Consider the following 27,973-nt stretch of genomic DNA (forward strand, 5'->3'; position numbering starts at 1 on the left):
CCTATCCCTGTTGCTGTAAGATCGTTGTCCAGCTGCTCCGTCTTAACCGGAGGGGCTTTCTTCAGCCCCAGCCTTGGTTTCCTCAGAGGCATCTTCCCACCAGGCTTCTTGCCCAATTTCTTAGGCGGGGGAGGGGTCGCCTCACAGCCCTCCTCAGAGTAGTCAAACTCCAGCCTTACTGACTGACGGTTGGGGACGATGGGTTGCTCTTCAGGGTTTGTGATCGACTTTTCAAGAGGAGCTGGTGGACACGGCTCCACAGCAGATACAGAGGGACTCTCTGGAGGGGGGGCTATAGGAGCACACACAGGACCTTTACGACCAAGAACGGGGGAATTGGCAACCTTACTTCCTCCAGTATTGAATGGGTCAATGCTCTCAAAATTATCTGGATCCCATTTGTAGGAAGTAGTAGGGGGAATGGGGGATTCGTCTCTACCTGCTGGACTGCCCGGGAGAGGGGTCTCCTCCTGGCACAAAGGTAAGGCAGGGATAATAAGGCTCTCCTCTTGGCTCGTATGATTGGTCTCCTCCGGCAGAGGAGGTGGAGTCTCCACACGGTTCTTCCTGGTTCTGCGGAGGGTTCCTCCGGGGCTCGGGGTTGCAGACCCTCCCTCTGCTTCCTCCTGAGGCTGAAGAGGGCTGGCAGTACGAGGTGTTGCCCGGTTCTTGATCTCCGGGGTGCTGCTGGATGAGGCTGGCCTCGGACTCTCTGGGTTGGAGTTCTGCCTGAGAAGAGGCTTCTTCTTCAAAGACCCAGAACGGACTTTCTTGGGCCTGCGGAGCGTCCCTGGTGCGCTCTCGGTACCTACGCTAAAGGATTCAGAGTGTAGACGGAAGCCTTCCACCGATGATCCGTCCAACAGACCAGCACTGTCTAGTTCTCCTGCCTGGAGGCTGAGTGAACGGGTAAGAGCAGAAACCTCAATGTTGTATTGGCCACTGGCTGCAATGGGCCGGTCCTCATCAAAAACAGTACACGGGGAATGGCATGTTGCATCAGCTGAGGGCAACTCAGAGGCAGGATCACTGACTGAGGAGTCTGCTACTGCAAAAGATGGAGAGACGTAACGTAAAGAGCTTTTAGCTGCTAAAAAGCATAACATCCAAATTGAGTGAAAGTGGTATAATGATATGTTTGAACTGTCTTATGTGTTAGATTGAGACGTGAAACAGGAAGCCTTCGTGTAGACAAAAGCTGTAGCTGACTTTGTTTAACACTAGATGGTGCACACAGCCTGTCTTACACCTGTATATTTATGGCGGTGTACCAGAGCATCATACTGAGCTTTGCACACATCATGGCAACATTTTCTTACTCTACCTTTGTCATTGGATGTTTGCTGGGTTTGGGGATCTATAGGATGAACAGTCTTCACTGGAGTTGTGGCTTCAGGGGTCTCAAACGCTCCATCAGAGTCTGAACTCCTATAATAGAAGATGAGCATACATCAGACGGATATCACTTGAACTGTAATGACTCGGAGTCAGTGACGCCATGCGAGCGTGATCATAACTTCTCTCCTTCAGAAACAGGACATCACGAAGGATACTTTAATTTTCGGTATCAGGTTGGAGGCAGGTGCAATTACATGTACAGTATGTGAAGAAAATAATCCCTGTGCTGGTATGTGTTAGTGTTTTCTTTTTTTGTAAACTGTAATGTCTACAAATGAAAACACTGAATCTGCAGTGAGGTGACAGATAATGACACAACTGAGACACTGAATAACCCCACCTCATCACACTCATGCAACACCCATACAAGTCCACCTAAAGGTTACACAGAGTAGGGAGGGACTGAGGGGAAAACCGAGTGGAAAAGAGAGCAATTACTATTTTCTGCAAGATAGGCTGTAAAATAAATCACACCGTTATTCTGTATTGATTATTCTCAGCATTACACATACACACAAAGCAAAGCCCTCCAGAAAACCGGACTACGTAGGTCGGTGCTCCACTGATCAATGTATAATCTGGCAATATGTCGCCTCAGCCTGCAGCCTGTCTCACCTCTGTCTGATCGGCTCCAAAGCATCCCTGATCCTGCGGTCATGTTGTGAGCTCCAGGAGAAACTCCGTAGGAGCCCCAGACCGGGATCAGAGCCCGGGCTGTCACCGTCTGATGCCCCACCCAGCAGTGTGTCCCAGCCCCAGCGAGCCCACTGCAGTGGAGACAGAGCCTGCCACGTACTCACTGCCATGACCGGCTACTCCTCTCCGCACAACGATGCTGCTGCCTGACACACAGGTAGACGCCCACCGCCTCTTCTTCAGATGATGACTAGAAGACCACCAGTTCCAATCTTCCCTATTGTTTTCCTTGTTTCCTCTGTATTTTGATATCTCTTTGTTTCTAATCTACAATCTTATTTCTTTCATGCTGCTCTTTGTCTATTGCAGCCCTATCAGTCTGTCTCCTCTCCTCACCAGTAGGTAATGATGCCTCCCAATCTAAATGAGACTGGCTGCAGAAGCCCACTGCCTGCATACTGTATACTCTCTCCCCCCTTTCTCTCTCTTCCTCTCCTGCTCTCTCTCTTGCTCTCCCTCCAGTTTCCTCCCTCCCTCTACATGTCTTGCTCTTGAACTACTTAGCTGTATCCACCGAGAAGACAAGGCACCCTATTGCCCACCAGCCATGCATTTACCATCTACCAGTACTTCACCAAATGAATATCATGTCCCTTAATGTTTAATGCATTTAAATGACTGTGTACAAATGGGTCATTCATACAGACACACTGAAACTGAAGAAACCTCCTTTCTTTTGATAATACTGAATCCTGAAATTATATTAGTGTGTGCATGTGCAGGCTATGGCTTCACCAACACATCCTTTGAAAGTATGATTTAAATGAGTGTTTCATAATGTCCATATAAAATGGTAAGGAAAATGTCATGACTAGAGTAAACTGTGTCCTTATTGTGGATCCTTTCACAAATACAAGAGCCTAGGTGGTAGAAGAGACAGGGACCCCCATGGTTAAATGACACCTCTATGTCTGCACACTATATTGATTTAGCTCATCTATAGGGATTTAGCTCAAGGCATTGTTGAAACCATTCAGCATCCTTTGGGGGCCATTTGTCAAACATGTACATGCATACATGGATCAAATAAAAGCCAGTAGTGCAAAAGACATGGGGGGCCTATAACACCATCACGCCATCAATTCTGCCGATGCAATACAATTCCGGGCTCACCCACTTATTTGATTGAGGTGGCTTGTAATAATTGTCTTTTGCTGTCATGGTCAATATGTCGACTTTCCCTGGGGTCAGATCACAGCAGAGATGGAGGTGTATCTAAGTCAACACTATGGCAGGAGTAACACGTTTACTTAAGCCCCAATGTAATTTGCTGTGAAATGATATAGACTACACAAGCTCCAACAAGGTCTAAATGATATGAGAAGCCTGTTAATTACATTTTTCTATAAAAAGTGCAATAATCTAACCCTAACCCTATCCCTAACCCAAATGAGGCAAAAGCACGAGCAATACTTTGGGTAGTGTGATGCAGAAATTAGAGCACATAGTAAAGAAGGGAGCCAGAGCTGTAATCTCTGTGAGGGTCCAGTGTGTCCCAGCAGGATCAGACTGGTCTGCCTGGAGATCCATCTGGATCCTTCACTGGAAACCAGGACCATAGTGTCACATGGTCGGACAGGCAGTGACACAGACAGCTCCAAGGACAGGACCCACTTACAGAGAATCAAAAGAGCTGTAAGAAATGCAGCGCTCTGGAGATTTAGTTTTAATGTGTGGTATTCAAATGTAAATATATATATAATTTGTTCATAGGATGATTGTAAATAGAACTTAATACAGTGAAATAAGGAAATTGGGTCTAATTTCAACGTTCCGTCCATATCCTTGCAGAGGATATATTTCACGTGACTGCAACACTGTGTTGCTATGGTAACAGAAGGTTGCTCCCGCCGCCATATGTTCCACGCTGGCAGGAAACACGTTGGAGGCTCACAGTCTAGCACACACACACTGAGGCTTGCCTCACGTGGTACAGTGACGTGTTATATGATATTGAAAACAAATAAATGCACATTGAAAATGACGCAAGCCGCTGCTGCATAAGCATTATTCATGAATAATTTTGGTGAAAGCAAGAGAAAATACATAATTATGTGTTTATTCTACCTTTTTGGTTCCTCTCACAATGCTTGATATTGATATTTGGTATTTATTTAAAACAAATCATACAATGAAATGAGTGATGTAATTAAATAAATAAAAAGGTTGAATAAAATCAATCTTGGAATATCTCCTGTGTTTTTTCAGCAGCTTTTGTCTGTTCTGGATGCAGACAATAAATAGAAAGAGGAAAAGCTGCGCTGAGTGGGTGAGCAGTCAGGGTATGGGGGCGAATAGAAACAAAGAGAGCAGCAGTGAGTAGCAGCCTCTCACAGGCAGAGATGACTGCCTGGAGACAGGATCTCTGCAGCGTGAGCGGGGCAGGGAGACGCTGCACTTCAGACAGCCAGACGTGTCTAAAATATAACTCTGCCTGTATAAACAGCTTTCACTGTGCTGGAGGGAGAGCCAGCGCCATCCCCGGGGAAGAGGTGGAACTGGGCTACACTGACGAGAAAACCTAACACCACATAACATATATATAGATATATCTATATATATATAGATATATCTATATATCTACATCTATCTATATCTATATATATATAGATATATCTATATATATATCTATATATATATAGATATATATATATATAGATATATAGATGAAAATATGGAAATTGTGCAATTGGCAGATAAGCAGCAATGAAACTTGAGCTGCTTATCTGCCAATTGCACAATTTCCATATTTTCATCTATATATCTATATATATATATATCTATATATATATAGATATATATATANTACCTCTACCACCCTAAGCAGACATGGCTTCCCCAGCTCCAGTTCGGTCTCCTCCCCTAGGGCCTGTCCCCTCTCCTGTCCTTGTCCTGTGTCCCCCCTCCGTCCTCTCCTCCCACTCTGCGTGTGATATTAAAAATAACTTCAGAGAGACCGGGGCTCCTCAGAGGAGATCGCAGAAACAAACATTGGCCTTGAGTCTGACAGTAAACAAAGATTGGATTTGGGTTGGTAAAAGGCTTGGCACTGTGTGAGAAAAAACCTGCAGTGGTGAGTAGTTTGTGAGTTGCATCAGTGATGCAGATTTTGGATTATTTGCGTGGTTTGCTGTGAAAAATATAAAAAATGGAGGAAAAAGGGTCAAACTTGGCCATTTTTAAAGCTGCGATGGAATTTTTGTGACTTTGGTTAACTTTGTTATTGTAATGTTTAATGCCATATGAGATTTAAATGTGTTAAGTAGATTTGCCTTGACCCGGTGGCTTCTCTGTCTCTTAACTAGCTGAATTATAATATGTGTATTATCTATGAAATTCAATATGGTATTGTAATCTTTTTTTAAACAGCATTGTATTTAGCCTTGTTGTGTTCCTGGTAGTTTTACTCTGCCAGTGGAGGGGTCAGGTGTGGGGCAGGAAGCAGTAACCTGATACTGTAGGTGTCTAAAGGAAGACATACTGCTCATCTAAACCCTAGAGCTTAAACGATGGCGCATGTTGAGTGACTGACAGGCCAAGATGAGGTGAGAAGAGACCTTGCAAATGTCTAATCATATGATTTGTCCCAGTGCTGTCTGTGCTTCCGAAAAGCTCTGAAACACTGCCGACTGCTAAAGTGCACACACGTCCACGGCTGAAATTACACCCCATTCACACAAATAGCAAGCAGGCAGCGATGGGAAGTGTCGCCACACCAACAAATAATCAGAATTAAGACGTTCAGTAAGGGGAAATCCAGATATTGAATTCCCTGATTGGATAATCATAGGAAATATGTACAACGAAAATGTATTATTTGTATACTTGAGTAGAATATACAGCCTTTGTGATAATAGTTTGGGAATAAAGTGTGCATGACTAATTGTGCACAAGACTGGAATAAAGTGGATAGGCCAGAACTCTATTTATAAAGTCTTGCATATTCAGGTCAGTGGTTTCTGACTACAGAGTTACCGTATATTCCCTGCAGTCATATATGCGGAATGCACAAACACCACTACATTCAGCACGAGTGTTTACTGCACAGCTGCAATACATACATCAAAGAAGAGGGGAAATAAAGGTGGATGTCAAGGGACTATTTGATAGGGTTATGAAAGCGATTTCTTCTGGATTTGATATACAATCAAACCATGGCTAAGGCTTGATGTGCTTTTCTTCAAATAATTGAAATATCTTTGCAGTCTTTTTCAAATATATGTATGTTTCTGGATGATTTCATTAGCTTTGACTCATGTTCCTTAACAGACTGAACACTGCTGGAAGCCAACAGACACCCCAATCTGTTATGAGGCTTACCTAACTGAGCCTAAGTCACTGTGTCATTATGTGACAGTCACTCTGTGTTACACAATGCATGTAAAGAGATGTTGTATTCTTAGAGACAATACTATTTGTTTAAGGTAATTCAAACTAGAGAAGGGGCTGCTGTTCATAATTGGTCCAATATACTCTTAAAGTATGCTCTAGAATACATTTTTATGATTACAAGATGCTTGTTAGTGGATCTGTTTCTGCCTCAGCGGAGGGAAAGCCTGCCCTTTGGTCTGAGAGGGAGGTCTTGCTTCAAGTCCATAATCTCCTAAACAACACACACTTAGCCATTCTCCCTCCCTTGTACCACAACCTCATCCCAGAGAGCTGTAATTCTGCAGACTCTGTGACTGCTGATCACACTGTGTGTCTCTCTGTGGAATAGTCCTACGCTGATGGTCCCTCTGTGCCATTGTCTTTCAGCCAGCTGATGTGAGAGGCTGTTGGTTTGGGCAGTTGTGGCCCCGCAGCTGGCTGAGCCATGGGGAACGAGAGCAGCACAACTGAGGCGTTGGTAAGGGTAAACTCGCTGGCATTAGATGGCTAAAATTGCTTTATGTTGCTCAATCTCTAACAAAACTAACACTGGCTCGCACGATTACTAACTGTTGGCTTCAGTAAAACACTTGGGATGTAAATGGTGCTTTGTGTACCTTCTCATGCTTAATTCAAGCTTTTCTAATAAGCATTTAGATAACATGCATTTTCTCTATTTTGTGGCTTAAAGCATAGGTTAAGATACATGTTAGATGCTTATATGGCTCTAAAAATTTGCTGTATTCTGATTGCTGCACCCTGATGCTTCCAAGCTTGATTTCTTGCAGCTTATAAAATCCATCACGATGTTTTAAAAATCTATGTTTGTTGTAAATGTAAACAAGTTTTAAAAAATGACAAAGAAATCAAGAATTTCCACATGTGACTGTATCCAGCAGTGGAATTCAGGATTATCTTTATAGGATTAACACATTTTTCATGTGATCTCATTAGATGTGATTGGAGAGTGAGGCTTAACATTGTTGCTTTTGCCTTAAAAAAACATGTGATTTGTTTTCAGTGCCTTTGTGCATACCACTGCTGCTTTGCACTATAGTGGCTGTTCCCTTCACTTTCATTTCCTGTCACAGCCAGAAGAGGGCGGTGCGGAACATGTTGTTCTGTTTCCACCTCAGGAAAATCAAAATGACTCCCTACAGGTACAAAATGTGTGGGTGTTTGTGTGTGAAATCCAGTGGAAATATTAACTGATAGGTGAGACATTTTAATGCATCCTTTCACAGTAAACATTAAACATTAAAAGGACTCTTTCTGGTTTTGTTGAAGTGCTTTACAGTGTGCCAAAAATGCAAATGTCGTGCTTGATTGCTGTTAAGCTAAACAAAAACAGAAAGACTGTAATTAACCTTATTTTTTACAAGATATCCAAGAAAGTGTAACTCTGCCTGTTGATTATTAATAATGAATAGCAGGGAAATCATATTTGAGTCCTTACTCTTAAAGTGCCATTTTGTGAATTTGAGCAATTTCAATCATTTTATTCAATATCTTTTTATAAATTAATACGTATTTGAAAAAATAATAATTGTGGTATGATATCTGTAAGATAACCACACACCCCACCCTTATGTGCATATAAAAGATAGGACATTCCATTCAAGTCACTGAATTAAATTGAAATTGAAAACATTATTTTAAAATAAAAATATATTTAAAGACTCATTCATGTTTTTTAATATATAGTTATTGTCACCATTTATTCCATAGGCATAACTATTTATTTTGTAAGAGTATTTGTTTTATTTCATAAGAGTATTTATTTATATATTTATTTTCAATTGACTTAAATGGCATTACATACTTATATATCTTTCACACTTATTTGTCGGTTTGATTTTGTTTATTTGTATTATTTTTGCCAACGTAGCATTGCTTTGGAAAAAGCATCCTCCAGAATGCAACCCTCTTTACCACCCTTATTTGGTGTCGTGATGGTTGTGTATTTTACATATGTTTATGATGATTTATCAGGAAGAGGGAAATAAGAAAGATTCCAAACCTACACCAAAGCTAACACGTGTGATCCCCATTAATATCCAGTGAAAATTAGCCTGGGAGATGTACTTTATACTGACAGCTGAACACCTTCAGTGTACTGACAGATGTTATGTTCCTACCCGAGGACCAGAGTGTGTTTTAATGGCCAGAGGGAAAGTGTGTTAAGCATCGAGGAGAAGGTGCTGTCATCCTCTGATGATGTCACACCTTAGCAACACTCACAGGTCAGAGTTGGATGAAGGAGGAGCTTTTCTAATACAGCAGGATGTTGTGTGCCTCTGTGTACATGTGCTCAATGTGCTATGTAACCAAAGCTTCTTGGAATGTAACCTGATCCCCTCTCAGGGGGTCACTGCAGGCCCGACCCTTGGCCTGATTCCCAGCATTCACCTGCAGAGGCACTGTCACTCTGTCAGTAGGCAGCCAGAAGACACAGCAGCAGGGAGAGAAAGGGGAGGAGGCTGGAAGCAGAGGTGGATAGGGCAGGAAGAAGAGAGGGAAGGAGGAGGGAAAAGACAAGAGAGCTGTGTACATTGGCGGGGGAGGAGAATGCTCAGCACTTCCCTGTGGCCAGCTCAGTCAAGTCTCAGCAGCAAGCACTGTGTGTGTCATTGCGTAGTAGTGTCTCTCCACAAACACAATCCTGAGGAGGCGCATGGAAATTTAACAGGAGAGTGTCAAGAGCAGCAGCAGAGAGGACAGGACTGTGAGGAGAGGAGGAGCTGAGTCAGAGAGGAGAGTGTGAGCGTCAGCAGCAGCATGTGTTGCAGCATGTTTGCCCCCTTCTTCAAAACACACAGCCCTGCAGAGAGAAAGGTAGAAGGGTAGCTGAGGAGTCACCTTCAGCAGCACAGAGGAGCAAACACTGCTGGGTAAGTGCAACACAGGGGATGTAAAGAAGGGTTGTGTTAGAGCTGTGTAATGTCTTAGTGAGGGCTTGGCTCTGCTTCAGCCTCCTCCCTGTTTACAACAGTCATGTGTTAGGCATTACAGTTGTGTTAGCACATGGGCACTGACAGATTGAGTTAACAGTAAGTGGGATATAATGAGTGTTGGACAAGTAGTAGTTTCTAGGCAACCTAAGTGTGCTTTCTGTTTTCTTCCTGCTGGTTAATGGATAACAGACAGTGCTTTCTGCATGGGGGTCACACTAACTGTAACAAGGGCCATGCTTTTCCACCTCACTGAGCTTCCACTTCTTCATACAATGGCCATACAGTGAGGATTAAGTGTTGGTTGTAAACTCCTAGGGCTGTGTGTTGTTACTCTGTTGTAGCTGCTCTGAGTTTGTTTCCACTGTGACATTATCAGGTGAGAAAGTTCAGGCAGGAAACAGGAAGCCAAAGACACGTCAACATACAGACTTTTATCATAAATCTATGTTCATTTCTACATGTAGAACTATTAAGGTGTGGATGAATTGTTTGTTAAAAATCATATGATGATACAGAAAATGACAGTAGTATGGAGATCACAGGCATTCAGAGTGACACCTGCAGCACACTCTTTTAGGTTTACTCTTTCTTTGTCTTACGTTCTCTAATGTTTTTTTCTGCAGCCTAGCAGGAGTAGTCTAAAATAAACATTTAAAAATAACTCAATCTGGCTTGGAAACACAGATGTGAAGAGAGAGGCTACAATTGGCCAACATTCCTCTAAAGTGAGTTTTAAAGGCGTAGTGCAGTGGAGATTTTAGCTTTTTTGTTCTTGTGATCGCGTGAGCAACATCCTCCATGTGAGGCTCTTTGTTGTGGTGACACAGGTGAGGCCAGTGACTCAAGAGCCTCTTAACTACACACATAGCTTGTTAGCCTGTCTCTAATATCTGCAAAAGGCACCACTGACATGTGAGTTGACATTGTGTAGTCCATCTTAAAGCAGGACTACATTTTTGATTGTTGTTGCATTTTAAAATCAATGAATGTAAAGCAAATGTGCTACATTACCTTTAAAATAACCTAAATAAGTGAAAATAACAGTGCAAGCAGCTAAAACTAGACTCCTAAAATCATGATTTCTGTTTATTGGTCATGATACTCATCTCCTTTTGTGTGCAGCCATGCTGTCTACTTGTTCATAAATAATGAATGAACGGATTCAATTCTGAATCTCAGCTACTGTAATCCTTGATGGTTGGCATTAGAACACTGGTTTTTAATCTTTCTGTACTCACACTTATAAATACAATCGCATTGTAGTTTGCTCAAATCAGCACCCTCTTTGTAAGAAACAGTTCAAATCGTCCCAACATACGGACTGTTAAAGGGCTGTTTGCACATGTTTATGTGTCTGTGCTTACGTTCACATTTGTTTGCACCTGCACTCCTCAGTTTATTTCCAAGAGGGTGAAACAATGCAAACGTTCCCCTATGTAAACTGAGGCGGCCTATGTGGGAGAAATTCCATCATATAGAGGGTCCACAGTGAAGTGTTGTGTTGTTGCTGCAATATGATGCTGTTTGTGTTAACATCATTTAATCTTGGGCTTTAATAAATCTATTATTCTTTGTCAATTATTTTCTAAGTGAGGCCCTTTATGATGAATGTTCATGTGAAGGTGCTTTATACAAAATAATTAAATCTGAGATGAGTTTAACCACATGTCTGTCACATTCCAACAGGACTGGTTTGTCTTTAATGATTACTCTTTCTGGCTGGGAAAATGTTTTATCATAGCAGACTTCCTTGTGAGGTGTTTCCAAGTTAGAGAACACCCGGCTGTAATGAAACATTTAATTAAACTAGTTCCCTTTCACAATAATAGTTAGTTGCTGCTGAGAACTGCAGTGTAAGCAAACTGCAGAGATTAGCCTGGGGACACTGAGCCTGGGCATTAATTCTAGGCTATAACACTAGAAATAATCCTTTAATCGCAGTAATAGTATAAGAAATGCAAGTTGAGAGACAATGAAAGGAGCTCCAGTCAGTATGGCCTACACATTGCCACACAAACAACACCTCACTTAATAGTTAAACATGGGTGGAGTTATTTCTCTGTGAGGTTTGGCTTTGAGCGTTTAATCTGTAGGTGTTCCCATGCTTGTTCACAACCAAGTCACCTATAAATATGGCGCAACATGCTCACACTTGTTTAACTTCACACTCTTATCATGTGCAGCAAAGACTTACTACCATTATATTTCCCTCTTCCACAGCCGGAAGCTAAGAGTTTGACCAAGAGAGACGACAAAGGTCTTCTGACTGTATCCTCCAGCAGCCAGCAGAGTCTGCTATCCCTACCAGACGTCCCAGTGATCAGCGGGGTGGAGGAGAGCAGGAGTTCAGCTGAAGATCAGGATGAGCTGGAGTTTCCTCATGACTTGCTGCCCAGTCTAGACTTCAGCAGCGAGCTCAACATCTGGGAGTCCTCTCTGGGGTAAGTTAAGGATATAAACACATGCACATAAACACGCATACACACTTATGGAGGTAACTATCACTGTTTATATCATAATGTATTTTTCCCCTCCCTTGTCGGCGTGGCTCAGGAGGGAACATTTGACATCACAATGTTATTACACCACCATTTTAGCAACATTGGGATGATTCTTTGGCAATCTTAGCATCTTTCTATGGCATTCAAACGTCTTAAATGTACTTTGCTGAAACTTGGTGGTCCATCATACCTAATGTATATACTTCCAAGGTTTTATTTGAAGGTAAAACAATATATGTAAATATATGTTTTCACTTAAGGATGCAGGTTTATGATCAATCATATTATTATTGTATTCTTGTAAAATCATTTATTCTATATACATTTTGCTTGATTTATGGGTGTGATTTATGGAGCACATTTGTACCAACTATCAGGTCAAGGTGAAAGGAAAGCTGATATTGATTTGTTGTGAATGTGTGTCTACCTGTGTGTGCACATGTGGTGTGGGTTTGTTTACGCAGAGCTCAGACTAGCTCAGCAGAGGGGAAATGTGAGCAGGTGAACCCCCTGCTGGCCGGCCTGCAGCAGCACCACGAAGTCAGTCCACCACGGGTGGTTCTAGATAAAAGGTACAATGTAGAATCAGCATGATGGGGGATAGGTGGGAGTGTGCTCAGCAGGGATGATCCAAAGTAAAACAGGGAGCATGGAGTGTGCCCAAAGGATGATAGGGTCATTGAACGTTTCTCATTTAGGCTGGAGTGTGCTGGACATCTTCTTTCTAAGCAGACTGAGGTGTGTTTGTTTTTAATGCTTGGGTGAATTACCTGCAGACTAACTTTATGCTCTGTTTTTACAGTTGCCTGGTTTTCTTATGGGTAATTGTACTAATTTCTCTGAGGCATTAAGGTGCTCTGAAAAAGTGAATCATAGCAGAAGTATGTGAATGTAATAACTAAGAATTTAAAATAACAGGAACACACAAATTAGGTAAAAATTGTCAGATGATCATGAAGTTATGAAGGGTGACTTCTTAGTAACTCCTAAGTATGATGTGTCACTTTACTGAAGGGTGCACAGAAAGTGTAATTATTAAATAAGCAATAAATGAATCATCACTGGTTTTTGCGGCTGTAGTTAATTCTTAGATAACCAGGAATAAAGAAGGTTATCGTCATTAAGACTAATTTATGAAGTAATCATTACCAAAAAATAAAAATGTATACAAAGAACTGATTAGCAATTAATTACTGACCAGAATCTATTAGCAACTACACACTTTTTCGTGTACCATAATGTATTCGTCCAAAAAAGGTAATTTACAAACATTTACCGGATAGATAAAAGTACTCGAACTGCAAAAATTCAAATGAAGAACGTTGGAGTTCCTGCCTTTTAAGCTAAACACTGCAGGGTAAAGGACGTAGGTGGTCTTAAAAACGGCAAGAACCACCTGGTTTATTTAAGCTCAGGTACACATTGCAGGCAACAGCTTGTTGAATAGCAAAACTTTCCATCTACGCCCACTAGTAGGGAGTGCCAACTGAATTAGATGAGGGTCAGTGAGGTGAGTAATAACAAGTTGTCAGGGTAGAGATTGTATAAAGAAATGACAGGGCTTTTTTATAGTGCATTAACCACACACAGTGACACTTAGTTACATTAGTTCTTACTTCATTTATTTATATCTGAACAAAGATTCAAGGTACCTGATACCAGATATGAATAGGAGTGTAGCTGATCTTATAATTCAAAAAATGATGATGGATCTTTCCTCTCAGTTAGGCCTAAAGAAAAGATGGCCCCTTAACCTTTTGCTGCAATGCTGGCAAATGACTTAGCAGTGACTCAGCAATTACAACTGAATGGCACAAAGCTAGCCTTAGTGTTACAGGCATTATATTGTAAGAAGTCTAACATTGTGATGCTAGCTGTTTACTTCAGGGAATGCTTTGCAGGGCAATAACACTGCTTTGATAAATGGTTATATATAAATATCATGAGGCAGGAATTGTTTTGGTGCATAAGCATGAGCATGAGGTTGTTTATCTTGTGACTTGATTTATTACCATCCCTCAAGGGAATACTAATAAGGCTGTAATGTAGCATACAGCATATTCACTTGCAGTTTAATAATCACTATCTTTTACATTAAAAAACGTTTTTTAGAATAAACATATTAATAATAGTGATCAGCATGATGTGGCAGACAGTATTGATTGTTAGTATATAACCAGAGTACACAAAATCCTGACTATAATACAATCTTTTCATAATACTATTAGGTAGTACTATTGTATAGTATATGGATGCTATTACAATACTCAATCATTTATTGTAACATCATTCTGCTAGTACTTGGTTCTTGCTTTACACAACACCATTACTCATACAAAAGTACGGTACTGTTTATTCTTAAGCTTTTGTGACATTTTGAAAAATCAGGCAGTCACATTGAAAAAGGGAAGTTATAAATTTTAAAGGCTTGTTTTTGTTTGTTTTTTGAAGTTGAAAGCGTATGAACAGACCTGCATGTTCATTAACAACCATAAACATAGAAACAGCTGATATTATTCAGATCATCTCAGAACAGGCATCCTGAGTGCAGTTGTGTGTGCACATGGTGGAGTGCAGTGTCTGAGCATGGCCTTCTGCTGTGGCAATAGCAGCGATTTGTGGCATCGTGGAATGACCAGCTGTCTGCCTGCCAGACTCTTAACTGTGTCACCCCACCCTCGTCTCAGGCCTCATGACAGCGACCCAGTTCTCACAGATGTCCAGCCTTCACCTCGGCCCTCTGCCACACCTCACCCGGATGTCCGACCCCTGACCCCTCCCATCTCTGAGCTGCTTGACCGGGAACTCCAAGAGGCCTTCCAGGAATGTGAAGAACAAATGGCCTCACTGAGCACATTCAGTCCCTCAGGGCCCCCCGGCACCAAACCTGAGACTGTTCATAATGAAGGGAAGAAAACTGGAGAAGTGACGGTTAAAAAATCCAATGAGTCATCGTCACTGCCTCCACTCGTAGTACATCCAGGACATAGCAACGGGGGCCATGGAAACAAGAGTACACACGGAAACAGTGAGGCAGCAAACAGTCGGACGGATACAGTTGTGTTTAGTTTCAGGGATTACATACTGGGCAATGAGAAAAGTGCTGGGGCAGCGGAGACGGAGAGTGAGATAAAAACAACACAGAGACTGGAGAAGTGTTCAGATTTTAAGACAGAAACAGAGATAGATGAGCAAAAGGGAACACCCACACATACACAATTAGAAACCACAGATTTATTGAAAGAAACCCAAAAAGATGTCGCTGAGCAGAGAGGCGATTTTAGAGACAAACATGTTGATTCCAATGCAGCCGTTGAGAAAAAGAGCACTGTAGATTGTAGTATAGAAATAGGGGACAAATGCAAGGAGGCAATAACAGATATTGTAGACATTAAGAAAGAAAAGTGGAATGAATCCAGTATTAACGACACACCAGAGTGCAGTGATGTTCGTTTAAAAGATAAACACACATTATCAGAGAGGCAGCCAGAGACACAGACAGGAGCAACACATCTAAGTCAGGAGGATCAGGAGTCAAAAACAGACAACTCTCCATGTGACAAACAGACCGAGCTGAACAAAAAGGCAAAGAAGAAAGAAAAAAAGAAACAAAGGAAAAAGAAAAAAATAGAAGAGAAGAACACAGAGACTGGCCAGAAAGCAAAGGCAGTAGAAAAACCTGAAAACAATTCAGAGGCTGTATCTCTCACAAATGTGGACACTCACACAGAATCAACAGAATCAATGTCCCAGGCAGACACTCTGAGTTTGATTTGCGGGGAGCAGCCTGATTGTGGGTGTGACTTCAAGAGACAGCTGAGTCCTAGGGGAAAGCCCTGCCCCAGCCCCCCACCATCATCCTCTCATAGCAGCCACGATCATCTTTCTGACCTGGGGTGTTCACCTGCATCCAACCAGGCTCTTTCTCAGAGCCCTCTTCAATCAGAAAACCACAGACATGCAGACGCCCCATGTGATATTAATCACTGCTCAGTAGCAAGCCCACAGCGGATGCAACATGCAACCGGAGCCGTCATCGACAAACCAGATATACCCATGACACATGTCCGAACTACAGTTATCAATCCAGCTGCCAATAAGAGGTCAGGTGCAGTTTCCTCAGAGGCAGGGATACTCGCATACGAGAATCAGAGTCCATTCTCCAACAGGCAATTTTGTGTGGGAGAGAGCAGCGTGGAGAGTGCCCTTGAAGAGGCTTTAGTGGTGGTTGCTGCGTTGCCACTGGCAACACCCACGATGCCAGAAGTGATAGAAAGCAAGAGAGAGCGAGAACATGATTCACTGAAAAGAGTATCCACTGTAGCGATCGCAGAGAGTGAGAAGGCAGTGGGAGAGAAAGGTTTGGAAGACATAGAAAAGTGCTTCTTCCCTTCAGACGGAGAGGAAAAGGGACTCCCGGACAGCCTTGCATTCATCTGTTCACAGGGAAAAGGTTCCCTTGCATTCTCCGCCAAAGAGGGACAAGCTGTATCTGAGGAAAGCTGCAGCAGCAAAATGCCACACAACTCAGCTGAGGCTGAAACAAAGGGACAGAGAGAGGCGGCTGTTCGCAGTGCAGACATCTCACCGGCTGAAGAGGGAGACATAGAAAAGGAGCATCACCATTTAGAAGCCTTTGTCATTACTTCTCCCTTGAGGATACTCAGTGGTCCGGATTGTCAGGCGCACAGAGCTGCAGGATTGGTGGGAGGAGGGGAGGAGGTGGGAGAGAAAGGAGGGCTGGCTATAGAGCACAGTTCATTCAGCCAGCCAGAGAGCTCTGCTGGTGGGGTGTCATCATCTGAGGCTGAGGCGTGTCCGCTCACCAATGTTGCCGAGTCACAGCTAAAGTCACACGGCTGGAGGGAGCCGATTGCTTCCATCTCTGAAGGCGTCTTCACCGAACAGGACCGTCTCCCGCCCCCCGGACACCAGCAGCAGGATGGTGCACTAATTTCATCTAACCGGCAACAAAGCAGCAAAGAAAACCGAGGGGTAAGGGCTGATCTCACACAGGACTCATCCATCACAGAGACAGAGGGAAACTGCAGCCAATTCTTCCTGTCTTCCATCTCACCCCAGCCTCTGACTACTAAACATCAAATCACAGCCGAGCGACAAGCGAGCAACGATCAACAGGTCCAGCCTGAAAGTAGCACAGAAGAAACTCTCCAAGCACAGACCCCGAATAATATTAACGCTATGTCGGGAGTGGGTGTGTCCTTATGTGAAGGCAATAAAAGCCATAACAGAGTTCGCTTTGCAGACACTGTGAAACAAGAAGGCAGTTCCTCTGTGAATCTCAGGAGCATGGCTTTGTCGCCTATGGACTGCGCCTCTTTGCCCCCGCTGACTGTTCATGAGAGTTTGTACCATCCCGTGGTTGAGGCCAGCTACATCTTCCCAGAATTCCTGGTTTTGAAGAAGCCAGAAATTCCAACAGATGCAACTCCTACCAAGGACGATTTTGCAAAAGTGAGCCCGTCCGACTTTCCAAAGCCACAGAAAGATGTACAGTCGGATAAAGGGCAGATGGGGATAAAAGTCAACAAGGAGACCATTAAGAGCAACTTCGAGACAAACACAACGGATTCAAAGTCTGAGGCTTGCTCAAAACAACCTTTATGTCCGACCGAGACGAATGGTGACATTTCACATGCAGCAGAAAATGCCTTGCCTGAGGCCGATCATCATAAAGCTGAGCTGGTGTCAGCAAATGTGACAAAGCAATTAGAGGCGGAAACACGCAAGGGTGCCTTAAATCTGTGTTTATCAGCTGAGAAAGAAACAGACAAGCTACATGCTGAGTCTAAAAACTCAGTTACGACTGTCCCGCCTCAGGAGTCGCCTTTAATAAGTGATGAAGGTAACCAACATGCTCTTATCTCACGTTCTGTGTCTCCAGCTGATGATGTCACCGCTGAGCTTCTTGTTGGGCAGCTCTCTGCAGACCCTGACCCCTTTCTTCAGACACAGCCTAGTGACCTCAGTTATCAGCCTCCCATCCAATTAGATCAAACCCCTCTTCGTGGACTACTCACTACTGATCCCACTGAGGGGCCCATTATCCCCTCTGCTGTTCAGACAAAGAATGAATCAGCAGCTTCAGTAGTGACAGCCTCTGACCAGTCAATTCCTGTTATCGAGCAATGTGTCGGTAACTCTTTTGTGCTGCGGCCCCGTGGCCCTTTGTTGAGTCACTTGGAGTTAATTTCTGACTGTGATATCTCTCTTCCTGAGCAGATAGATAACAGCGGTGCGTACGGTGACAGCGCCAAAATCTCTGGAGAGGAAGATGGCAACAAGAGCAGGGAAATAACTAAACTGTCTGTTGCAAAGGATCTGGAGCATAACGATGTTGGCGTTAAAGTGGACGAGGTTTGTCCGAAGCTGGAGGAAAAAAATCACATAATGGAGTCTGCAATTATAAATGTAAATATTCAATTTTCACAAGAAAACAATGTGTCTCCTCTTCAGCCTCCTGGTGCAGTGGGTGTGCTGGCAAAGGATGGGTCTGATAATGTAATTTCTCAATCTCACACTGATCCAATTGGCATTAAACCTGTTATTTGTGAAGCATCTATTAAGGATGACCTCATTTATGTCAGCTCTGACCTGCCTACCAACAAGGCTTGCGATAAAATTAAACAAGAAGACATGAAAGAGAAAATGGGAGATCAGACCTCCGTGCTGTTTGCAGAGGAAAAGAAAAAAACTGAAGAGGCAACAATGGATAATCAAAAGGAAACGGCAGACAGGAGCACAGTGCAGATAGGAGAGAGTGGCACAGCACTGCAACAGGGTAATGGGACAGATACAGAAGCTGTGGAAGAAATTCGAGACATGCAGCCACCGCATAAACATAAAATACACATGACTGAATCGCTAATAGGGGATATAAAGGAGGAAGGAGAAGGGAAGAGCCAGACTTCCCCCTTATCTCCCAACAGACCTGTGTGGTCATCTGAAGACAGATTAAGTGCTGAGGTAGAGTTTGGTAGTGAACCTCAGACTGTTTATGAGCAGAGTTTGCTCCAAACTCCGACAGCAACACTGGAACACAGCTCTGACAGGGACAAGGCACCTGACCAATCGCAGTCCACACTGGAGCCAAACAGTTTTGCTCAGCAACAGCAGCGGCTTCTCGGATCCAGACATCCCACAGAGGATTTGTCAGGTGGCTGTCTAAAGGGGGGAGAACAGAATAACAGTAAGGCCAGGCAGACCCTAACGATGGCTCCCGGGGTGAGAGAGGGAGCAGAGGGAGGACACGGCTCTGTTGTGAGTTTGTGTCAGTCAGGAAGAGGGGATGAGTTGACAGATGACGACAGCAGTGGCAATGAACGTGGGATAGGTTTGGAGAAAGGAAAGGGGGAGGGTGCAGTAGAGGTTGACAGCGTTTATGTGCCATCTCACCTAGCCAGTGATGTAAATGAGAGTGGAAAGGCTGCTCAGAGAAATGCGTTGACTGATACCACAGTTCTCTCTCATATAGGTGAGACGAGACAGGGGATGGATGAGAATAAAAGCCCTGCGTTAGAGGTAGTTGGGTCGGGTACAGACACTGAGGTTGTGAGGGATCTTTATGCTGAAGGTCAGCAGAAAAGCAATCTATCAGCTGCCTGTCAAGACCAACATGAAAAACCAGAGACTTCAAAGGACAATGCTGTATCTGTTGAGTCTTCATCACAGGAACATGAGACTGCACCTTTCCAAATCTGTGTTCCATCAAAGGTCAGCACAGACAGTCAATGCATTCACACAACAGTTGTTCCAAGCGCAAGCAAAGCTGAAGAAATTCTTACAATAACATCCAGTGCTATGGTTGTGCAACCGGAAAGTGTGGGAAATGATTTTAGCCCTGTCCTGGCTGTAAAAATCCACAGTAGTGAAACGGAGGACTGTGAAATTCAGGATACTGCGTGCAAGCCTCTCGAGCTCCAGAGTTCCATAACAACGTCAGCCATACAAAGCAGCTCGGTAGTACAAACAGGCCCTGATGTAGAGGAGATCACAAAGGAAGATAAAGCAGCTTTGGACGAAGAGAAAGTTAACAGCCAGGGAAAGGGACAAAGTGAGATCAAAGCGACGAACAATGAGGCAGTGAAAGAACAGGAGGTCATAAATCAAACTGGAATTGCTAAAGGCAGTGGCTCAATCGGTGTTTCTAAGGCAACAGAAAAGGGTATAACAGATACAAATACTCCTGGAGATATCACAGCTTCATCTGTTGTTTCGTCAAAGAGCCCGGAAGCCTCAACAGTTACCCAGTCAGAGAAGCCTCATGATCAGGTGTCAAAGCCCGGAGATCATACTGCGGTAAACCCCATTGTTGCTGCTCCCCACTGTGAAGGAGAAACACTTGTTAAACATGTGTGTTTGAGCGCAGAGGCTGCAGAGGTTTCAGAGAGACAACCAGAAACAAACTGGATACAAGCTCTAAAAGAAGCTGCATCCCATACTCAGAGTAAACAAGATACCTTAAGGTAAATACAAGAGCATGTGTGTGTGTTTCAAAATATCATATGAGAAATAATGCCTTAAGATTTGGAGGTTAGAAGAGTGTACACGAGACTATACTGATAAAACTATGTTAATGTGAAATGAAAACTGAGAACTACACATGTCTGAGAGGTCAGTGGGGGTCAACATGGAAAAAGAAGCATGTTAGCATGTCACACGTATCGTCACAAAGAGAAAAGCACATGTGAAGTCACCAACCACAACTAAAAAATACAGATTTATTTTGACATTCCCATGGGTAATAATTATTTGACGTCCAGTTGTTTAGAAATCATATATTGCATCAGTTTCTTTCTTTTACTTAGCATTCCATTAACACCATGTCCAGGGCTTGTTCAGAGTGATATTACAGAGAGCAGCTTGAAAATGAATATGAATGAGGGGGTAAACACAGAGCTGCTTTTTGTTTGACTCGAGGCCCGGTCAGATGACTGTGCCTGTGGAAGTCTAATGGAAGAAATACAGCACTTTATATTCAAAGGATGACATCAGCTGGGACATCGTTCGTGCTCTCCAGAGCAAGAATGAGCCTTTTCTCAAACTGCTAAACACAATGCAGCAACACAAACACACACATGTACCTACAGTTCTTCTGCGAACACGCACAAAAAAAAAAACACACACACTTCTAGACGGATACAACCCCCTGTATAACCACACAGACACACACATTTGTCAATTGCCAGTCATTTATGGTGCATGTGCTGTAAACTAACAACAAATCCCCAACCCCCTCTTCTCTTGTGTTGTTTTTCCAGACCCTTCCCATCTCTGGAGTCTCCACAACTAGAGTTTCTAACACCAGCTGAAGAGATAGCTGCTCCTCCGAAAGAGGACGAGATCCCACCACCGGCTCAAGCTGTGGAGAAGACAACTGAGATCCCCCCTCTGAACCTTGAGAAGAAGCCAGTGGATCTTCCTGAACCTTTAAAGAAGCCAGTGGATCTCCCTGAACCTTTAAAGAAGCCAGTGGATTTCCCTGAACCTTTAAAGAAGCCAGTGGATCTCCCTGAACCTTTCAAGAAGCCAGTGGATCTTCCTGAACCTTTAAAGAAGCCAGTGGATCTCCCTGAACCTTTAAAGAAGCCAGTGGATCTTCCTGAACCTTTCAAGAAGACAGTAGAGCTCCCAGAACCAATACAGGGTACACAAGTAGAGCTCCCAGAACCAATACAGGGTACAAAAGTAGAGCTCCCAGAACCCAGGGTACAAAAAGTAGAGCTCCCAGAACCAATACAGGGTACAAAAGTAGAGCTCCCAGAACCAATACAGGGTACAAAAGTAGAGCTCCCAGAACCAATACAGGGTACAAAAGTAGAGCTCCTAGAACCAATACAGGGTACAAAAGTAGAGCTCCCAGAACCAATACAGGGTACAAAAGTAGAGCTCCTAGAACCAATACAGGGTACAAAAGTAGAGCTCCAACAAGAGGCAAAGAAGGTAGAGCTCTCAGAACCAACCAAGAAAGAGGAAGAGTCTCCAAAAGAGCTCCCTGAGCCTAAAAGTGAGCCAGTTACTTCAGACATAGCTAAGGGGCCAGCTGAACTTGAAGAACCAATAAAGCCCATAGAAGAGCTGCAAAAGCCAACGAAATATGAGGACCCAGAACCAACAAAGACTGCAACGGAGCCACCAAAACCAGAAAAGAAGCTGATCAGTGAGCTGCCAGCAGAGGAGCTAGTGGAAGACCCGGCCGAGATCCTACCTGAGGAGCCAATAATAGTGCCAGCTGAAGAAACAACAGCCACAGAGACCGTCCAGAATCCTGCTGAGGAGCCGCAGGACAGTGGGTAAGTGCTTTTGTTAATCATGGGATTAACACATAATGAATTACGATGAGTGTTTCCAAAAGTATTTATTTTAACAGCAAACAAAAGCAACTTCCACTCATTGTCCCACTGCAGAGTTTTCAGTGTAAGCCTACTTTGTGGAGCAATGTTTCCCTACAAGGCTGCTGCCAAGGGACTTTTCTCTTGACTAACTCTGGATTTAAAAAACATGTCCTTGTAATCTTCAATCGACTGAAATCTAAGGATTAATCCATTTACAACAACATGTTTAAGGGGAGACTGGTCATTTGTGGTTTACTGAGTTCATACGGGAAACCAGACATGAAAATGATTTATAAATGGCTTTTTAGACCCGATAGCTTTTCCTAAAACGTATAATAACATTTCCATTACAGTGATTTATCCGAGGCATTTTATTGCAGCAAACCTACTGTATTTGTGAAAAGGAGGACTCTTAGGGGGCCATGTGCTTTACAGCTCAGCAGCTCTGCCTGTCACACATTAAAATGGATTTCCACGCGATTTCAGTGTACCCTCGGTGGCTTTGTTTGGCTTTCATACACCTCGAGGGCGCCTGGTCGCTTGATGCTGTCTGCAGCGATTTACCAGTGTCTGCTTGGATGAATGAGACGCAGTATCACTAATTTGTGTGAAACCTCAGTAAACCCTTAACGTTATTCAAACTGATGACTAGGATAAATATACACACTTAACCCAGTGAGGACCTTCATGTGGGCATTCAGTATTTATTCAAGCATTTTAAAGCTCTGGGTAGACCATCTGAACAAATTGTGCAAGAATGTTTTGTGAAAGTGTTTTTCCACTGTTTTAACTATGTGAGGAATGTCTTTTGGGAAACTCTATTGAAGTCAAATCATTGCTGCTGATTTATTTCCACTTGAGCTTCAGCCTTTCTTTGTTATCTGTCTTAATTGTCACTCTCTGCTGCTGTTTGTGGAATGACCAGGAGCCGTCACACATGCCAGAGTAGCACTTGCTGCCTGTCAGTCACAACACTTGTCCCATCACTGCTGTTGGAGACATAGAGGCTTGTCCTAGGGAGGAGGAGTGACAGCGCTATTTCCATAGGTTTCATCAATATATAAAGTTACACTTGGTACCAGAGTTAGAATTGTGACTGCCTGGTCAATGATGTGTGTGTGCGAGTGTGTACATATGTTTTTTCCCCGCCCCTAGAGGCTGTCCTAGCTGTCAGTCCTGCTCAGTCTGTGCGGCTTTGTGAACTGAAGCCTGTAGTGGGAGGAATTTTCGGGCAGGCACTCAGCCCCACTGAAGTCATTTTCACAGACCAGACAGAGTGGAACAAAAGCCAGAGTAAAGAGAAACACTGGAGCATGTGCTGCAGCGTGAGTGTGTGTGACAGAGTCAGTCAGAAGCACAGGCAGAGGACAGAAGGACTGAGACGTACACCCTTTTGCTCTGCTGTTTCTGAGTTCAGAGAAGTCTTTTCCATCAGTTATTTTTAAAACAGCCCTGAAGGCGTGTGTTGGATTCCTCAATGACTGAACTCTGGGTAAGTTGACAAGAAGTATGTGCCCTATTTTCTTTGGCGTTCTTCTGTGTAAGTCCCTCCAGGTGGATGCAACAGATGGTCTGTAGGTAACTAGTGCTAATTACGCTCTGTCTCTGCTGACCTCACCACATGAGAGGAGGGGAGAGAAACATAGAAAGACCAAGAGACAGAAGGCAGGAAAAGAAGGAAAAAAGTTGCGAAATATACCCTGTACTTTAAAAACAATGTAACAGGTTAGAGCATGTTGATGATACACTGTTGACGAGGCATGCCACTGTCGAGTACTTATCCTCTGTTAGACTACTGTGTGAGTGTTCAAAAAAGTTATCATAGACTTTTAATTTAAAGAGTACAATTATTATGGGCATTGCAGAAAATGTTAAGGGAGACTGCTGTGTGACATGTTAATGCCCCATAATACTTTTTGTATAGATGTTACACAACTAGTTCTAATAAAATCTTCTTTAAAGCCATTTTTTCCGTTGAATCACTTTGGGTATGACTGTGACTACTCAGCTTGGTATGTAGGATATTTCTCATCCATGTTTTTAAAGTAAAGGGAAGCAGGACGTGCTATGGCCCACACTGTACTGTAAATAGACTAGTTGCCATGGCAATTGTAGGTTCATGCGGTTCTCCTGCCATAAGTGAAGTTGTAAAATCTGTCATTCAACCACACTCGACTGACTTTATGTAATATTCAATCTATGTTGTGGAAGAAGATAATTTGTTTATTATTTAGGAAATACTCGTTTTCAATATATACAATGTGTTCTTGATTGTGCAGCGTGTGCGTGTTTGAGGGGTCAGTATGAGTTATCTGATGGCTGCACGACAGAAATGGTCCTCATTGTTGCAGCACTAGAAAAAGCTGGTTTTATTTACAACTCTGTTTATACTCTGTTTACCATTAAACACCCTGCCTGGACTTATTGTCTCTTAGGTCCAGCTGTTTCCCCTAGATTTCGCTAACTGGTGTGTGTTCAATACAGTACAATCAAAGTCCCTTTTGTCTACTCAATGGTCATGAAAGATGAGGTTAGAGAACCAGGTTTGTTATCTGGACTGTGACAGAAAATGACGTCTATGTATCGCTGGACTGACCTTCTGAAGAACTGCTCATAAATCTGACTCACCAACAGTACAAAACCCTGTATTGCTTTCTGGTGTTTATGCCAACAAAACTGCACTCATGTGAAAAAGTGTGTTGCTGAAAACTGCACATGTTCTCCCCCTCACACACTGTTTCAGGAAGAATATAAGTTGGAAAGTTTCTGCTTTTAACCTCAGTGGATCAGCTGTCATTATCCCCACATACAACCCACTGAACCAGTAAATACTATACACTTGTGTGCAGGATAATCTTATTTTCTGCCAATTGTCTCTTTCCCTATGCGCTTGATTTATCTTTCTATCTGCTCCATAGCAGTTCGTGTCCATCTTTGGAGGCAGCAGCGAGTCTTATGACGGTTTGCTCAGACTGTGTTGTGACTTGGTTATTTCTATTTCCAGGGTGCATGTGCCAAGTTGGCCACAGATGCTGACATATGTATAGCTTTGGCCTGCTGGTGTAAGTCACAGACTGCGGATTCGTAATGAGAGGAATGGGACCAAATAAAAATTCATGTATGGATTTGTAGGACGTTTTCTTTTCATGCAACCATCCTGCAGCGTTTAGAAAATGATGTAGTTTTAAGATGGGGTGATGGGAAACAGACTTGTGTAATATGTAAACTTTACCTTGCTACGCCCTTAAGAAAAGCACACACGCTCATTAAATGTTATTAAGTTCTGACTTTACTGGAGAGAGAGATGGAGGATAACAGAGCTCAGTTTCAGTGTGAAATGAGCTGGAGAGACGTTTGGAAAATTGCAGCTCAGCGGCAGCAGCCGACCTGATGCCTCACTCCTGTAAATGTGTTTTAGTTGATGGAGGTTTTTTGAAGCTCTGCAGAAGAGGCTACTGGGGTATTTTTAGAGCTAAACAGGAGGCATGCCCCAAGTGGGGAACAGCTGCATGGGCGTCCATCGCATTGCCTGTCAGATTAGAGAGCCTACCACTCCTGATAAGACCAGCCTGGATCCGGGCCAAATCCACTCCACCAGGTGGCTGATGATGACAGAGCCAGACATCTCCATGCAGGCTACTTCACTGCAGGGCACGTACAGCAAGCAAGGGAAACATGGATTTCCATGTAAAGGGACTAATGACAGGGGTTACATGTCATTTCAACGACAAAGTGTTCGTAGGATGTTTGTAGAGAGCATTTTATCTTTGAAGATATTTGTTGGGGAAATATTTTCCTAGGCCCATACCTTTTCATTTCATTTAATTTCAAACCTTTATTTATCCAAATTGTCCCTTGAGATCATAGATCTCTTTTTCAAGGGAGACCTGCAGCAATTAGGTTCCACATGAAAACATAAAACAACATAAAACAATAGAGGATATCATACAACATGTTTACCAGCTACATTTAAATACTTATCAACATTTACAAATACCCATAGTTTCAAAGAGCATTTCACTTAGACTTGCTTTAAAAACATTCAGAGGAATAAAATTGCTCAGTTTCAATTTTAGCTGTAGACTGTTCCAAGCAAGTGGCGCTGCGCACATAAAAGCTGTCTTACCTAAGACAGTCCTTGCTCTTGGCACATCTAACAAGACTACATCATGCGATCTCAGACAATAGCTGCTTGCAACTCTCTGTGTTATCAGTGAGCAGATATAATACGGGAGTTTACCCAACCTGGCTTTATAAATAAACGTGTACCAATGACTGAGCCTCTGTACAGTAAGTGATGGCAAACCTGCCTTGGTATACAGTGTACAGTGGTGTGTAAGTGCTTTACAATTAGTGACAAATCTCAGTGCGCTGTGATAGGCGGCATCTAACTTGTTCAGGCAATGGGCAGGTGCATTCATATAGACCAGATCACCATAGTCCAGCACAGGTAAAAAGGTCACAGTGACTAGCCTTTTCCTGGCTTCAAAAGAGAAACAGGACTTGTTTCTGAAAAAGAAATCTAGTCTAACCCTCAGCTTTTTAAGCAGGTTATTGACCTGAAACCCAGTTGATCAGTTTGTACTGCCCTCACTGAGCTCCTGCAAACTTGGGCTGCTGTGCTCTCAGTGTTTTGTCTCCCTGTTCCTGCCTGTTGGCGTCAGCTGATAGAGGTGTTATAGTGCTTTCTTGTTATGCACAATGTTGATTATTCTCTCAGAACTAGCTAAATATATGGGTCTGGGGTAGAGATCTTCAGAATTGGTTTGGCAACCGCTGTGTCACCTGGTGGCAGCGGCACATGTCTTGTCAGTTCTCCGGCCGTTAACTCCAAATAAACCATCAGTGTTTGCCACCAAAGTTCCAGCTCTCCCTGTGTCTCTCTGAGTTTTGTCTCCATTGCTTAAGAAGTTTCCAACACATTACTACTAGCTTTAGGTGCATAGTGCTACATGTTTCTCTACTGTCTGCCTTGGTTAATTTCTCTAGAGGGATATGCAGTGTGTTGTCAGCGGGCTTTCCAAATCTCCATACTTGGCCCTCTTGTTTCGGCCTCTCTGTTGATGTTTTGTGTTCCCCTGCAGGTCCTCCCTCACTGAGCAGGCAGAGAGAGGTGACCGTGCCCCTGCGTCTCCCCAACCTCCTGCATCCGAAAACCACTTCCTGCCCGCCCTCCCTCGTCACCTCCAAGACGCCACAGAGTTCCCCACTCCTCCTCCCACACCCCCGGAGAGACACTCACCTGAAGGAACCCCACCTGCTTCTCCCTGCTTTCCTCCCCCTCCTCCTCCAGCCCTTGCCTCCCCTCCTGTAGCTCCTGTTTCCCAGAGTGAGGGCCCTTGCCCTGCCTCTGAACCCTGCCACCCTACTTTAAGGTATGAACATAAACTCTGCCTGACTGTCAGCTGACTGCACTTTTCTGTGTTTAAAAATGTGTGTCCAATGTGTTTCTTTTATGATCCTGTTTGTAATGCCTCACATACGATTTGTCCCGTGTTAATTATAGTCCCTTTAGCCTGTTTGACGAAAAGTAGCCATGTCCTTATCCTTTCAAGCCCAATTCAGGTCAAATTACAGCATTAAATGGACATCTGGCACACTGAATAACCTGTTTGATGTTCTCAGGGCTTCAGAACAGAGAGAGAGTTTACTGGAAATGCAATCACCCATTAGGTTCCCTTTTTTTTCGTTTCTTTAA

At 43.4% G+C, this 27,973-nt stretch overlaps 2 protein-coding genes across 3 annotated transcripts; one reads left to right on the top strand and one right to left on the bottom strand.

Moving 5' to 3' along the window:
- Positions 1-14: 14 nt before the first annotated feature.
- Positions 15-2,219, bottom strand: LOC104954482 (transforming acidic coiled-coil-containing protein 2-like; the record flags this gene model as incomplete). The annotated part of the gene is made up of 3 exons (XM_010781595.1): positions 2,014-2,219; positions 1,325-1,428; positions 15-1,048 (listed from the first exon to the last, which is right to left on the bottom strand). Coding segments are annotated over exons 1-3 (1,329 nt in total), but the record flags the coding sequence as incomplete, so codon positions are not given.
- A 2,839-nt stretch (positions 2,220-5,058) lies between these two features.
- On the top strand, positions 5,059-27,710 carry LOC104954483 (uncharacterized). Of its 2 annotated transcripts, XM_010781598.1 has the most exons (8): positions 5,059-5,167; positions 6,853-6,943; positions 11,640-11,860; positions 12,385-12,492; positions 14,608-20,406; positions 21,202-21,620; positions 21,717-22,233; positions 27,360-27,710. In XM_010781598.1, the coding sequence occupies exons 2-8, from the start codon at positions 6,911-6,913 to the stop codon at positions 27,682-27,684; spliced, it is 7,422 nt and encodes a 2,473-aa protein (XP_010779900.1). In that variant the 5' UTR covers positions 5,059-5,167; positions 6,853-6,910; the 3' UTR covers positions 27,685-27,710. The 2 variants fall into 2 exon arrangements, with proteins under 2 accessions (XP_010779900.1, XP_010779899.1); XM_010781597.1 differs by having other exon boundaries at positions 5,061-5,167; positions 21,202-22,233; positions 27,360-27,708.
- The last annotated feature ends 263 nt before the right edge of the window (positions 27,711-27,973 follow it).

This window comes from Notothenia coriiceps, unplaced genomic scaffold (genome assembly GCF_000735185.1).
Source record: "Notothenia coriiceps isolate Sejong01 unplaced genomic scaffold, NC01 NC01_scaffold00023408, whole genome shotgun sequence".
NCBI lineage: Eukaryota > Metazoa > Chordata > Actinopteri > Perciformes > Nototheniidae > Notothenia > Notothenia coriiceps.

Coding starts and splice junctions, on each gene's coding strand:
- LOC104954483 (XM_010781597.1), top strand. CDS start 6,911: ATGGGGAACGAGAGCAGCACAACTGAGGCGTTG. Junction 6,944..11,639: donor GCAGCACAACTGAGGCGTTG/GTAAGGGTAAAC, acceptor CCTCTTCCACAG/CCGGAAGCTAAGAGTTTGAC. Junction 12,493..14,607: donor CGGGTGGTTCTAGATAAAAG/GTACAATGTAGA, acceptor CCCTCGTCTCAG/GCCTCATGACAGCGACCCAG.